This window comes from Carlito syrichta, unplaced genomic scaffold (genome assembly GCF_000164805.1).
Source record: "Carlito syrichta isolate Samal-C Ts95f unplaced genomic scaffold, Tarsius_syrichta-2.0.1 Scaffold306997, whole genome shotgun sequence".
Classification (NCBI taxonomy): domain Eukaryota; kingdom Metazoa; phylum Chordata; class Mammalia; order Primates; family Tarsiidae; genus Carlito; species Carlito syrichta.
The window spans coordinates 141023-155366 of NW_007251093.1; the positions used below are offsets into that span (position 1 = coordinate 141023).

Here is a 14344-nt window from a genome sequence, read left to right on the forward strand (position 1 = left end):
CATCTGTTGATGGACGCTCAGGCTGACTCTATAACTTGGCTGTTGTGAAAAGTGCTGTCATGAACATGGGAGTGTAGACATCTCCTTGACAAACTGGTTTTAAGTCTTCTTGGGGGAAATATCCAGAAGTGGAATTGTTGAGTCATATGGTAATTCTATTGTTAGTTTTTTGAGGAACCTCATAATAGCTGTACTAATTTACATTCCCACCGATAATGTACAAGTATTCCCTTTTCTCTATATCCTCACTAACACTCATCTTTCATCTTTTTTGTAATCGTCATTCTGACAGGCATGAAATGATATCTCATTGGGGTTTTAAGTTGCATTTCCCTAAGCATTTGTGATATGGAACTTTTAAAAATATATCTGTTGGCCATCTATCTTCTTTTGAGAAATGTCTATTCAGGTCCTCTACCCAATTTTTAACTGGGTTTTTATTTGCTTGATATTGAGTTGAATTCCTTATATATTTTTACTATTAACCCCTTATCAGATATGTGGTTTGCAAATATTTTCTCCTAATCCGTAGGTTGTCTCTTTACATTGTTGTTTCCTTTGCTGTGCAAAAGCTTTTTAGTTTGATGTAATCCAATTTGTCTATTTTTGTTTTTGTTGCCTGAGATTTTAGGGTCAAGTTTTTAAAAATCACTGCCCAGACCAATGTCGTGTAGTGTTCCCCATGATTTTTTCTAGTAGTTTTACCGTTTCTGGTCTTATGTTTCAATAGTTGATACATTTGGAGTTGATTTTTATATATGGTGTGAGAGAAGGTGAAATTTCATTCTTCTGCATATGGATATCCAGGTTTTCCAATACCATTTATTGGAGAAACTATCTTTTTCTATTGTGTATTCTTGGCACTGCTGTTAAAAATCAATTAACCATACAAGTGTGGGGGTTCACTTCTGGGTTATTTTGTTCCATTTGTCAATATGCCTATGTTTATGTCAGTACCATGCTGTTTTAACTACTATACCTTTGTAGTATAGATTAAAAGCAGGCAGTGTGATGTCTCCAGCTTTGTTCATTTTGCTCATGATTGTTCTGGCTACGTGGCGTTTTTTGTGTGCGTGATTCCATATACATTTTAGAATTTTTTTATATTTCTGTGAAAAATGACATTTGATAGAGGTTGCAGATCTGCGATCATTTGGGGGTAGTAGCGAGATCTAAAAAGTGTTAATTCTTTCAATCCATGAACACAGGATATCTTTCCATTGATTTGTGCTTTCTTCAGTTTCTTTCATAAAAGTTTTCTAGTTTTCTAGCTGGGTGTGGTAGCACATGCCTGTAGTTCCAGCTACTTGGAAGGCTGAGGTGGAAGGATTGCCAGAGCCCAGCAGGTCGAGGCTGCGGTGGCTGGGAGCGGCCACTGCACTCCAGTCTGAGCGACAGAGTCAGACTCCAACTCAAAAAAAACCCCAAAAAACAAAAAACGTTTTCTAATTTTCAATGTATAGGTCTTTCACCTCTTTCACCTCCCTGGTTAAGTTTTGTGTGTATATGTAGCTACTGTAAATTGTTTTCTTGAATTCTTTTTTGGATGGTTTGTTGTTAAGTATATAGAAGTGCCTGAAATGTTACTATATTTGTTTATTGGTTCTAATAGTTTTTTGATGGGTCTCTAAAGTTTTCTATATATAAGATCATATCATCAGCAAATAGCAACAATTTCACTTCTTCCTTTCCTATTTGGATGCCTTTTATTTCTTTCTTTTGCCTGAATGCTCTGGCAAGGACTTCCAATACTATGTTGAATAGAACTAGTGAGAGTGGGCATCCATATCTTGTTCTAGATCTTAGAGGAAAGGCTTTCAATTTTTCACCTATGAGTATAGTATTCACTGTAGGATTCTCATACATGGCCTTAATTGTGTTGAGGTACCTTCTTTTCATACTTAATTTGGTGAAAGTTTTTTTTTTTTTTTTTTTTTGAGTTGGAGTCTCACTCCATCGCCCATACTGGAGTGCAGTGGCTGCTCCCAGCCACCGCAGCCTCGACCTGCTGGGCTACGGCAATCCTTCCGCCTCAGTCTTCCAAGTAGCTGGAACTACAGGCGTGCACTACCACGCCCACCTAATTTTTTTAAATTTTATTTATTATAGAGATGAGGTCTCGCCAAGTTCCCAGGTGGGTCTCAAACCCACGGGCTCAGGCAATCCACTCACCTCAGCCTCCCAAAGCAGGGGATTATAGGCTGAGCCACTGAGCCTGGCTAGTGGTGAAAGTTTTTAATCATGAAAAGATGTTAAATTTTGCCAAATGTTTTTCTGCCTCTAATGAGATGATCATATAGTTTTTTTCCTTAATTCTGTTAGTATGAGGTATCACTTTTTTTTTTTTTTTTTGAGTTGGAGTCGTACTCTGTCACCCAGACTGGAGTGCAGTGGTACACTCATGGCCACGGCAGCCTTGACCTGCTGGGTTCAGGTGATCCTTCCACCTAGTCTTTCAAGTAGCTGGAACTACAGGCATGTGCTACCACAACCGGCTAATTCTTTCATTTTTATTGTAGAGATGAGGTCTCACCAAATTGCCCAGGCTGGTTGGCAATCCTCTCGCCTTGGCCTCCTAAAGTGCTAGGATTACAGGCTTGAGCCACTGCGCTCGGACTTTTTTTTTGTTGTTGTTAAAGACAGGGTCTTACACTGACACCCAAGCTAGAGTGTAGTGGCTTGATCATGGCTCACTGCAGCCTCAAAGTCCTGGGCTCAAGCAATCCTTTTGCCTCAACCTTTTAAATACAGATAAGCATAGCCTCTCAAGTAGAGTGCTAGAACTATAAGCACATGCCATCATACCCAGTTATTTTTTAATTTTTTTAGAAATAGGGTCTCACTATGTAGCCCAGACTGGTCTTGAACTCCTAGCCTCAAGCAATTTTCCCATCTCAGCCTCCAAAACTGCTAGGATTACGGGCATGAGGCACCATGCCCTGCCACATTTATTGATTTGCTATGTTGAACTATCCTTGCATCCCAGGGATAAATCCCACTTGACCATGATGGATAAATATTTTTTTCCCCCAAAGAGTCAGGGTCTTACTCTGTTGCCCAGGCTGGAGTACAGTAGTGTGATCATAGCTTGCTGTAACCTGTATGTCCCATGCTCAAGCAATCTTCCTGCCTTGGCCTCCGAAAGTGTTAAGATTATAGGTGTGAGCCAATGTGCCCAGCCTAGATGAACTTTTTGATGTGTTGTTGGATTGTTTGTTAGTACTTTGTTGAAAATTTTTTCTTCTATATTTTAGCTGGCTGTTTGCTTTTCTTGTAATGTCCTTGTCTAAATTTAGTGTCAGAGTAATATCACCCTAGTAAACACAGTTTGGAAGTATTCCCTCCTCTTCAATTTTTAGGAAGAGTTTGAGAAGGATTGGTATTAGTTCGTCAAATGTTTGGTAGAATCACAAAATATAGCCATGTAACAAACCTGAACGTGTATACCCTGAAGCAAAAATAAAATAAATTTTTTGAAGAAGCAAATATTTGCCAGAATTCAGCAGTGAAACCATCTGGTCCTGGGCTTTTCTTTGATGAGAAATTTTTTATTACTGATTTAGTCTCCTTACTCACTCTTGGTCTGTACAGATTTTCTATTTCTTCGTGATTAAGCCTCGGTAGGCTGTATGTGTCTAAGAATTTTTATTTTTTATTTTTATTTTTGAGTCAGAGTCTTACTCTGTCACCCAGGTTGGAGTACAGTGGCATGCTCAGGGCCAACACTGACTTGACCTACTGGGCTCAGGCGATCTTTCTGCCACAGCCTTCCAAGTAGCTGGAGCTACAGGTGTGTGCCACCATGCCTGGCTGATTTTTTTGATATATTGTAGAGAGAAGGTCTTGCCACGTTGCTTAGGCTGGTCTTGAACTCCTGAGCTCAGGCAATCCTCTTGCCTCTGCCTCCCAAAGTGCTGGGATTACAGGCCTGAACCACCATGCCCAGCATGTCTAAGAATTTATCCATTTCAGGCCAGGCTCAGTGGTTCAAGCCTGTAATCCCAGCACTTTGGGAGGCTAAGGTGAGAGGACTGCCTAAGCCCAGGGGTTTGGGACTAGCCTGGGCAATTTGGTGAGACCTCATCTCTACAATAAATCAAAAAATAAGCCGGTGTGGTAGTGGGCGCCTATAGTTCCAGCTACTTGGAAGGTTGAGGCAGAAGGTTCACCTGAACCCAGCAGGTAGAGACTACAGTGGCCGTGAGCGAGCCACTGCATGCCAGACTGGGCGACAGAGGGAGACTACGGCTCAAAAAAAGAAAATAATTTATTCATTTCTTCCAGGTTATCTAATTTATTGGTGTATAATTTTAACAGTAATAGCTTATGATGTTATGCCCTAACATGTGATAGAGAACATTCTGTGTGTGCTTAAGAAGACTGCGTATTCTGTTGTTATTGTGGTGTTTTTTTGGATGACAGTAATATTTAAATCAATGGACTTTAAGTTAAAGCAGATCACCTTCCATAACATGAGTGGATCTCATACAAACAGTTGAAAGCTTATACAGAACAGACTGACCTCCCTTGAACAAGAAGTAATTCTGCCTTTGAACTTAATTGCAACTCTTCTCTGAGTCTCCAGCCTCCTGGCCTATTCCATCATATTTGGACTAGCTAAACTTCCACAGTCATGTGCACCAATTCCTTAAAAGAAATCTCTTCCTGTCTCCCTCCCTCCCTCCCTCCCTCCCTTTCTTGTGTTCTCTCTTGATGTGTGTGTGTGTGTGTGTGTGTGTGTGTATGTACACACACATCTTGCTGGTTCTGTTTCTTAGAAGAACTGATTAATACAGATCTCAAATGAAAACATCAGTAATTATGGAAACAGTACCAGTGGTCTTAAGAGGTATCATGACAGAGGAGACACTGGCCTAAAACTAGACACTGGGGAGGATGGAGGCCACGAGAATCATCGTCAAATTTCCATTTCTTCAGATTTATTTATTTATTTTTTTGAGTTGGAGTCTCACTCTGCTGCCCAGGCTGGAGGGCAGTGGCATGCTCCCAGCCACCACAGCCTCGACCTGCTGGGCTCAGGTGATCCTTCCACCTCAGCCTTCCAAGTAGCTGGAACTACAGGTGTATGCCACCATGACCAGCTAATTATTTATTTATTTATTGCCGAGATGAAGTCTCACCAAGTTGCCCAGGCTAGTACTGAACCCGTGGGCTCAGGCAATCCTCTCATCTCAGCCTCCCAAAGTGCTGGGATTATAGGTGTGAGCCACCGTGCCCAGCTTCCTCAGATTTCTTTTGGCATGTAGCATTATTGTACTGCCTTTATATTCCTTTTCCTACTACAGGTTCTAAAATGCAATAAAAGTTCTTAGACAATAATGATTAGTAAAGAAAGGACCATGGTGAAGGAAAAGAGCAGGTGGCTCATAAAACATGGAGAAGTTCAGTAATACTTACAACAACACGAGGTGTTACTAGGAGATACACAGTGTGACGAACCATCTTATTATCTCGAATATCCCATAGTCTCTCCACTTTTCGAACTACTTTATCACTCCATTGGTATAATCCAAGACTGCAATTATAGAATTTTTAAAAAAGTTATGCTTGCAAATTCAACACAACTTTTTAATTTTAATATTATTTTTAAAAGATAAAAATAGAGAGGGGTTATCTCACTATGTTGACCAGGCCGGTCTTGAACTCCTAGCCTCAAGTGATCCTCCCTGCTCAGCCTCCCAAAGCACTGAGATTACAGGCATGAGCCGTTGTGTTGGCCAGGACTGATTTTTTTAATCTTATACTCAGATACCTCTACCCTGACAACAATATAGAATAGTGTCAGCCCCTCTGGAAGGTTTCCTTGTGCCCTTCTCCAATCTATACTCAAACTTTATGGCATTTAACTGCTTGCCTCTGAAATAAAACCACTCATCTTTTATCGTTGCCTGTTTTAGGTTTTTTTTTTTGAGTCGGAGTCTCACGCTGTTGCCCAGGCGGGAGTGCAGTGGCACACTCACAGTCACTGCAGCCTCGACCTGCTGGGCTCAGGCAATCCTTCTGCCTCAGTCTTCCAAGTTGCTAGAACTACAAGTGCGCCCTACCACACCTGGTTAATTTTTTAATTTATTGTAGAGACGATAAATAAAACCACTCATCTTTTATCGTTGCCTGTTTTAGTTTTTTTTTTTTTTGAGTCGGAGTCTCACCAAGTTGCCCAGGCTGTTCTTGAACCCCTGAGCTCAGGCAATCCTCTCACCTCGATCTCCCAAAGTGCTGGGATTACAGGCTTGAGCCACTGCGCCCAGCCATCATTGCCTGTTTTTGAACACCATACAAACATATTGACTTCTTTTGATCAACATTATATCTGTGAAATTCATCCATGCTATTTCATATAGCAATAGTTTTTTTTTTTTTTTAGTGTTTTGTGGTTTTAACGCTATGTAGTTATATGATTATATCAGAATTTATCTGTTCTACTGTTCATGGATCTTTGGGCAGCTTACATTTTTTGGACAGGAATAACAAAACTGCCATGAATATTCCTGCATAAGTCTTTTTGTAGACACATCTTTCTTTCTTCCTTCCTTCCTTCCTCCCTCCCTCCCTCCCTTCCTCCCTTCCTTCCGTCTCACTCTGTCACCTAGGCTGGAGTGCAGCCTCAACCTGCTGGGCTCAGGCGATCCTTCTGCCTCAGCCTTCCAAGCAGTTGGAACTACAGGCACACACCACCACACCAGGCTAATTTTTTTTTTATTTTATTTTATTTATTGTAGAGATGAGGTCTCACCAAGTTGCTCAGGCTGGTCTCAAACCCGTGGGCTCAGGCAATCCTCTCACCTCGGCCTCCCAAAGTACTGGTATTAAAGGCATGAGCCACCACACCTGGCTGAGATTTATTTTTTATATAAATGCATGCAAATTATTACAGTTCTGTGACTGATATTCTATATGAAATTCCTGATAATTTTTAAAAGTATTCCTGGTATTGCTTATTTTAGGCCCTTAACCTCTAGATCACTGTGCTAAATATAATGTCAGCTAACATGGAAATATTGCTATGTACAGGCAATACTGATTAAAAAGCAAAAAATATAACCAACCTACATTCTCTCACAGCCTGACTACACTGTAAAGTAACACAAGTTATACTGTGGTGGAAAAGAGCTCTGTGTGCCAAGAGGAATCTTGGTTCTTTGGACAAGTCCCTTAAGCTTTCTGCATCCCAATTTCTTCATCCACAAAACAAAGGGATAAAGTTAGATAACCTCTTAGATCCTGTTTTGCTTTAATATCAACAATCTCCTTAGGTTGGCCATAAAGACACTATTATTTATGGCAGCTAACATGCTACTGTGCTCAGATTCTCATCTTAGCAACATCTTAGCAACATCTTAAAAGAGGAGAGCAACATCTTAAAAGAGGAGAGCAAGAACAAAAATAACAAATACCTATAATTAAAAGGTGGAAGGCCATCTGCAAACCTTGAAGTCAGAGGATTTCCGTCTTTATCATGGTAGAATGCAAACAGCCCAGCAGAGAAACCCTGCAAGAAAAAGTTCAAAATGTCTTAAAGTGAAAAATATCAAGTCTGATTACATCACCACATCCCCGCTATCAAAACAGAGCACTGATACTTGTACCTAAAAGCACCATGTAGGAACTTCTTATACATTGGAACTGAACAACAATTAAGTGCTCCATATTTATGAATTTTAAATTCTAACTACTTGAGGTAAATATTTTATTTAAAAATTTTCAAAATGTATTATACATTTTAAAATTATGTTAAGTACAAATACTATAAACATCAATTGTTGTGCTATAATGATACTTCCAGGCACCATTAGAGATTAAAAACTATAAAGAGCATCAGCTAGCCAGGTGTGGTGGCTCATGCCTGTAATCCCAGCACTTAGGGAGGCAGAGGCGAGAGGATTGCCTGAAGCCAGGGGTTTGAGACCAGCCTGGGCAATTTGGTGAGAACCCTTCTCTACAATAAATCAAAAAATTAGCAAGCACTGTAGTTCTAGCTACTTGGAAGGCTGAGGTGGAAGGATTGCCTGAGCACAGCAGATTGAGGCTGTGGTAACCATGAGCAAGCCACCGCAATCAAGTTTGGGTGATAGAATGAGAGTACGACTCAAAAATAAATAAAAAGAGCACGAGTTTTTGTGTTTTTAATTTCTTTGTGTGTGTGTATGCACACTATAAAATAGTTCTGAATGTCTGTCCGCTTTTTTAAAAGTTATTTTGTCCTTTTTCCTTTTTTGAGAATGTATCAGGTATCACTTCTGAACGCTGGATAAGAGTTGAAAGGATGGAGCAGTACACTGAATTGTATGGCCAAGACAGACATTTGCCTGACATAAAGTAGGTAACTTTTATTAAAACTTACTGTGAAGATGTTCACTTGTACTGTTTAAACACATACATAAAGAAATCATTATTTAGCTGACAACTGCTTTCCTATAATTTTGAGAAGGTAGTTAACCTCACTACTTTTTTCCTGTAAGGATTTCCATGGTTATCAGAAGCAGTAGCAGCCCAGGGCTCTCTCTGCCATAGCTTATACTTTCACAGGCCTTTTAGAGTCCATCATTCATAAATCTCAGAATTTTATGGAAGGAAAAATCTTTGAAAAAATTTTCCAAGTCAGGCGTGGTGGCTCATGCCTGTAATTCCAGCACTTTGGGAGGCAGAGGTGAGAGGATTACCTGAACCAATGAGTTCAAGACCAGCCTGGGCAACATCACAAGGCTTCATTTCTACATTAACTCAAAAAAATTGGCTGGGCATGTTGGCACACACCTGTAGTTCCAGCTACTTGGAAAGCTGAAGTGGAAGGATTGCCTGAACCCAGCAGGTTGAGGCTGCAGTGGCCATGAGCAGTGTGCCTCTGCACTCCAGCCTAGGCAACAGAGTGAGACTCCAACTCAAAAAAAAAAAAAATTTTCTACTTTGTAAGCGAGGAAACCTAACACACCAAGAGTAATGGTAACAAGACATTCTTTGGTTGTGTTTATCACAATTGCCTTCTTCACCTGAATTTACTGAGCTCTACAATTGCATCCAAGGAATGCTACTATTGAAAATCACAGCCAGTTGCAGTGGCTCATGCCTGCAATCACTCCAAAGGTGGGGGAGTGCCTGAGCCCAGGCTTTGAGACCAACCTGGGCCACATAGCAAGACCTCATCTTTACAATAAATCAAAAAATTAGCTGGGCATGGTGACACATGTCTGTGGTTCCAGTTACTTGGAAGGCTAAGGTAGAAGGATCACCTGAGCCCAGCAGGTTGAGGTTGCGGTGGCTCACTCTACCCTGGGTGACAGAGTGAGACTACGACTCAAAAAAAAAAAGAAAGAAAGAAAAGAAGAAAGAAAACCACTAACATACTATGGCACCAGCTTTTAGAAAATAAAAACAACTCTGGTCGGGCATGGTGGCTCACCCCTATAATCCTAGCACTTTGGGAGGCCGAGTTCACAGGTTTGCCTGAGCCCACAGGTTCGAAACCAGCCTGGGCAACTTGGTGAGACCTCTTCTCTACAGTAAATCAAAACATTAGCTGGGCATGGTGGTGCCCGCCTGTAGTTCCAGCTACTTGGAAGGCTGAGGCAGAAGCCATCGCCTGAGCCCAGCAGGTCAAGGCTGTGGTGGCTGTAAGCATGCCACTGCACTCTAGCCTGGATTACAGAGTAAGCCTCTGACTCAAAAATAAATAAATAAAATAAAATAAAATAAAAACCCCAAACAATCATTAACAATACCACATAGAGTAGGATGATGGGGAATAAAATGTGCTCCCAAGAGCACTCACAAAAATTCAGTCAGATCCCAAGCATACACATATAAAACACACACAGACACACACACACACACACACACACACACACACAGAGAGAAAAAACCTGGAAATGTGTGTGCCTGTGTGCGCATATGTATATAATGTAAGAACAAATGACTAGAAACCTAAATATGAAAATGTTGGCCAGGTGCGGTGGCTCACGCCTATAATACCAGCACTTTGGGAGGCATAGGCAAGAGGATTTCTGAGCCCAGGGGTTTGAGACCAGCCTGGGCGACTTGGCAAGACCTCATCTCTACAATAAATAAAAAAATTACTGGGCAGCGTGGCATGTGCCTGTAGTTCCAGCTTCTTGAAATGCTGAGGTGGAAGGATCGCCAGAGCCCAGCAGGTTGAGGCTGCGGTGGCCAGGAGTGTGCCACTACATTCCAGCCTGGGCAATAGAGTGAGAGTTCAACTAAAAAAAAAAAAGGTACCTGTCAAGATTTTTTTTTTTTTTTGAGTCCCTTAGCTTTCCAAGTAGCTGGAATGACAGGCGTGCGCTACCACACCTGGCTAATTTTTTGATTTATTGTAGAGATGAGGTCTCGCCAACTTGCCCAGGCAGGTCTCGAACTCGCGGGCTCAGGCAATCCATTCACCTCGGCCTCCCAAAGTGGTGGGATTACAGACTGAGCCACCGAGCCCAGCCACCTGTCAAGACTGTTTTGGTGGTCGAGTAATGGGCAAAATTACCCATATTCCAAACATTTTTTTTACAATGTGAATTTGTATTTTTTTTAAATTTATTTTTATTAGGCCAGGCATGGTGGCTCATGCCTGTAATCCCAGCACTTTGGGAGGCCGAGGTGAGAGGATTGCCTGAGACCAGGGGTTCAAGACCAGTCTGAGCAACTTGGTGAGACCGTGTCTCTACAATTAATAAAAAAAAAGTTAGCCAGGCATGGTGGCACACGCCTGTAGTTCTAGCTACATGAAGCAGAAGGATAGCCTGAGCCCTGCTGGTCAAGGCTGTGGTGTCCGCAAGCATGCCACTGTACTCCAGCCTGGGCGGCAGAATGAGATTCCAACTCAAAAAACAAAGTATTTTTGCTAGGTACAGTGGCTTATGCCTATAATCCTAGCACTTTGGGAGGCCACAGAGGTGAGAGGATTGCCTGAGCCCACTGGTTTGAAACTAGCCTGAGCAACCTCATCTATAAAAAAAAAGAAAAGAAAAAAAATTATTTTTATTTATTTTAAAGATGTGGGGTACAGTTCAAGATTAGGTAGATAAGAGGTTGAATCTGTATGTTTATAATCAGATTTTTATTTTTATTTATTTTTATTTTTTATTTTTTATATATATATATATATATATATATTTTTTTTTTTTTTTTTTTTTTTTTTGAGTTGGAGTCTCACTCTGTCACCCAGACTGGAGTGCAGTAGCATGTTCACAGCCACCGCAGCCTCGACCTGCTGGGCTCTGGCGATCCTTCTGCCTCAGCCTTCAAGTAGCTGGAACTACAGGCGCGCACTACCACGCCTGGCTAATTTTTTATTTATTGTAGAGATGAGGTCTCGCCAAGTTGCCCAGTCGAGTCTCGAACCCACGGACTCAGGCAATCCACTCACCTCAGCCTCCCAAAGGCGCAGGATTACAGGCTGAGCCACTGAGCCCGGCTATAATCAGATTTTTAAAACTATTTTTAAGCGGCCTAAAATTTTACTAAAACAGGGAATACTTCACAAAAAGGTACTCAAATTTCCATTCTCTATCTCTCCTCTCCCAAATAAGGTGAGAAAAGAGGACAAAAAATTACTGCCACTTGATATTTCCTGTTTCATTAATGAGATTTATTTTCTTGCTTTCTTCCCTAATCTAATAAACAAAACAAAGCACTTCATTAACTACTTCTTTATGTTTTACAATGAGGTTATGCTACAAAGTATATCCAAATAACTAATAATTATAAATTATTGCCTAATCAACCAATTTTTTTGGCAACTTTCTTTGCTTATACAACTATGACCTCTTGGTTATTCAAGACTTGTCAAAATGATTGATGGGATTCAGAGTATTCTTTTATCTCTACATGTTTTCTTTTTCTTTTTTTAATCCCTTAGGATGCCTAGGAAACCTAATGAAGTCAGCTAAGAAAATTGAAATAGTTGTCTAATAAACAATTCACTGAAATTATACAAAGCTTAAATTAGTATAGTTTGCCTCATACTTTATAATATTATAAATACACATCTTTAGGCCGGTCGTGGTAGCTCATGCCTATAATACCAGCATTTTGGGAAGCCGAAGTGAGAGGATTGCCTGAGTCCATGGGTTGGAGACCAGCCTGGGCAACTTGTTGAGATCTCATCTCTACAATAGATCAAAAAATTAGCTGAGCATGGTAGCACATGCCTATAGTTCCAGCTACTCGGAAGGTTGAGGCATAAGGATCTCCTGAGTTCAGTAGGTCGAGGCTGCAGTGGCCGTGAGCATGCCACTGCACTCCAGTCTGGGTGACAGAGTGAGATTCCGACTCAATAAATAATAAATAAATAAATATACATTTTTTTCCACCTAATCAACTTGAAAATTTTTCTAAGCACTCATATTTCAGAAGGCTCATCTAGTATTCAAAATACCATGGATGACCATGGTTGACAGCAATGAGTATATTACTTTTTTGTTGTTGTTTTTTTGAGTTGGAGTATGTCGCCCAGACTGGAGTGCAATGGCACACTCACAGTCACGGTACCCTCGACTTTCTGGGCTCAGGAGATCCTTCTACCTCAGCCTTCCAAGTAGCTGGAACCAGCCGGGCTCGGTGGCTCAGCCTGTAATCCCACACTTTGGGAGGCTGAGGTGAGTGGATTGCCTGAGCCCACAGGTTCGAGACCCACCTGGGCAACTTGGCGAGACCTCATCTCTACAATAAATCAAAAAATTAGCCAGATGTGGTAGTGCGCGCCTATAGTTCTGGCTACTTGGAAGGTTGAGGCAGAAGGATCGCCGGAGCCCAGCAGGTCGAGGCTGTGATGGCCAGGAGCGGCCACTGCACTCCAGTCTGGGTGACAGAGTGAGACTCTAACTCAAAAAAAAAAGGGAGAATTTAAGATGTTAGTTTTGCCATACTTTCTTCAGACTTTTTAAAGAAAGAAAACACATGTAAAGTAACTTTGCTGAAGCCCCATTACCTCATTTCTTTCTCCTCCCCCTTTTTGCAGAGGTAACCACTATCTTCTATATTTGTAACCATAAACAGGAAGTAATTTTATTTAAGGAGTTTTAAAAACTTACAAAAATGGTATCATGTTTAGTATACTATTTTTTTTTTCTTTAGTTGGGCTGTCACCTGGGCTAGAGTGCAATGGCACCACCATGGCTAACTACAGCTTTCCCCCCCTGGCTTAGGTGACCCTCCTGCCTCAGTCTCCCAAGTAGCTGGGACTACAGGCACACACCACTATGCCCAACTAATTTTTTAATTTTTTTGTACAGACGAGGTCTCCCTATGTTGCCTAAGTTAGTCCTGAACGCCTTGGCTGAAGCAATCCTCCTGCCTCAGACTTCCCAAGTGCCAGTATTACAAGCATAAGCCACTGTGCCCAGCCCAATTTACTTTTTATAATAAAAGGAAAGCAGATATTTCATTTTAGAATTTCCTTATCTGAAGAATGTAAGTACAATCTAATTGTATTAGAGTCTTGCCTTGCTGTTCAGTGTATTTGCTGATTTAAAGACTAAGGTTTGCATTTCACCGTTATAAATAAATAATAGCTGGCCAGGCTCAGTGGCTCAGCCTATAATCCCAGCACTTTGAGGGGAGAGTGGACTATCTGAGCCCACAAGTTCGAGAGCACCCTAGGCCTCATCTCGACAGTAAAAAAATATTAGCTGGGCATGGTAGCACGTGCCTGTAGTTGCAGCTGCTTGGAAGACTGAGGTGGAAGAACTGCCAGAGACCATCAAATCAGTGCTGGGGCGGCTGTGATCATGCCACTGCACTCCAGCTTGGGTGACGGAGTGAGACTCCAACTCAAATAAATAAATAAATAATAGCCACTCACTTTATCACAGAATACTATGTAAAACATATGTACAGCATGGTGCTAAGCCATTTATATGTACTGTCTTATTTAATCTTCAAGGAAAAAAAACTGAGGTTTACTAAGTAAATTGCCCAAAAGCTTTTAATGAGGAGCTAAGAAGATTCATACCTAGGTTTGTGTGATCCATTATCTCTCTTAACCACTGCATTTTGCTGCCATCTATTTTCTAAACACATGAATGGCATCAGGAGAACATTTCTCAGTGTCTTAAGCAACATCTTTTAATTCCCTAGACACATAGCAAAAGTTCCCTATTTTGGATAAACTGGGGAAAAGGAATGAGAAGTTCTGAATCAGTTACTATATATAAATTTTAGAAAGCCCAAATAAGTCAACAGGATTTTTTTTTTTTTTTTTTTGAGTTGGAGTCTCACTCGGTCGCCCAGACCGGAGTGCAGTGGCCGCTCCCGGCCACTGCAGCCTCGACCTGCTGGGCTCCAGCGATCCTTCCACCTCAGCCTTCCGAGTAGGAAT

At 41.2% G+C, this 14344-nt stretch overlaps 1 protein-coding gene across 2 annotated transcripts in view; it reads right to left on the reverse strand.

Moving 5' to 3' along the window:
- The window catches only part of LMLN (leishmanolysin like peptidase), a 96855-nt gene that overhangs the window by 51569 nt on the left and 30942 nt on the right, over positions 1-14344 (reverse strand). For both annotated transcript variants that reach the window (XM_008063683.1, XM_008063681.2), the window contains exons 8-9: positions 7416-7510; positions 5419-5536 (exon numbers count right to left, since the gene is read on the reverse strand). In XM_008063683.1, the coding sequence (XP_008061874.1) occupies positions 5419-5536; positions 7416-7510 (213 nt within the window). The remainder of the gene's footprint in view (positions 1-5418; positions 5537-7415; positions 7511-14344) is intronic.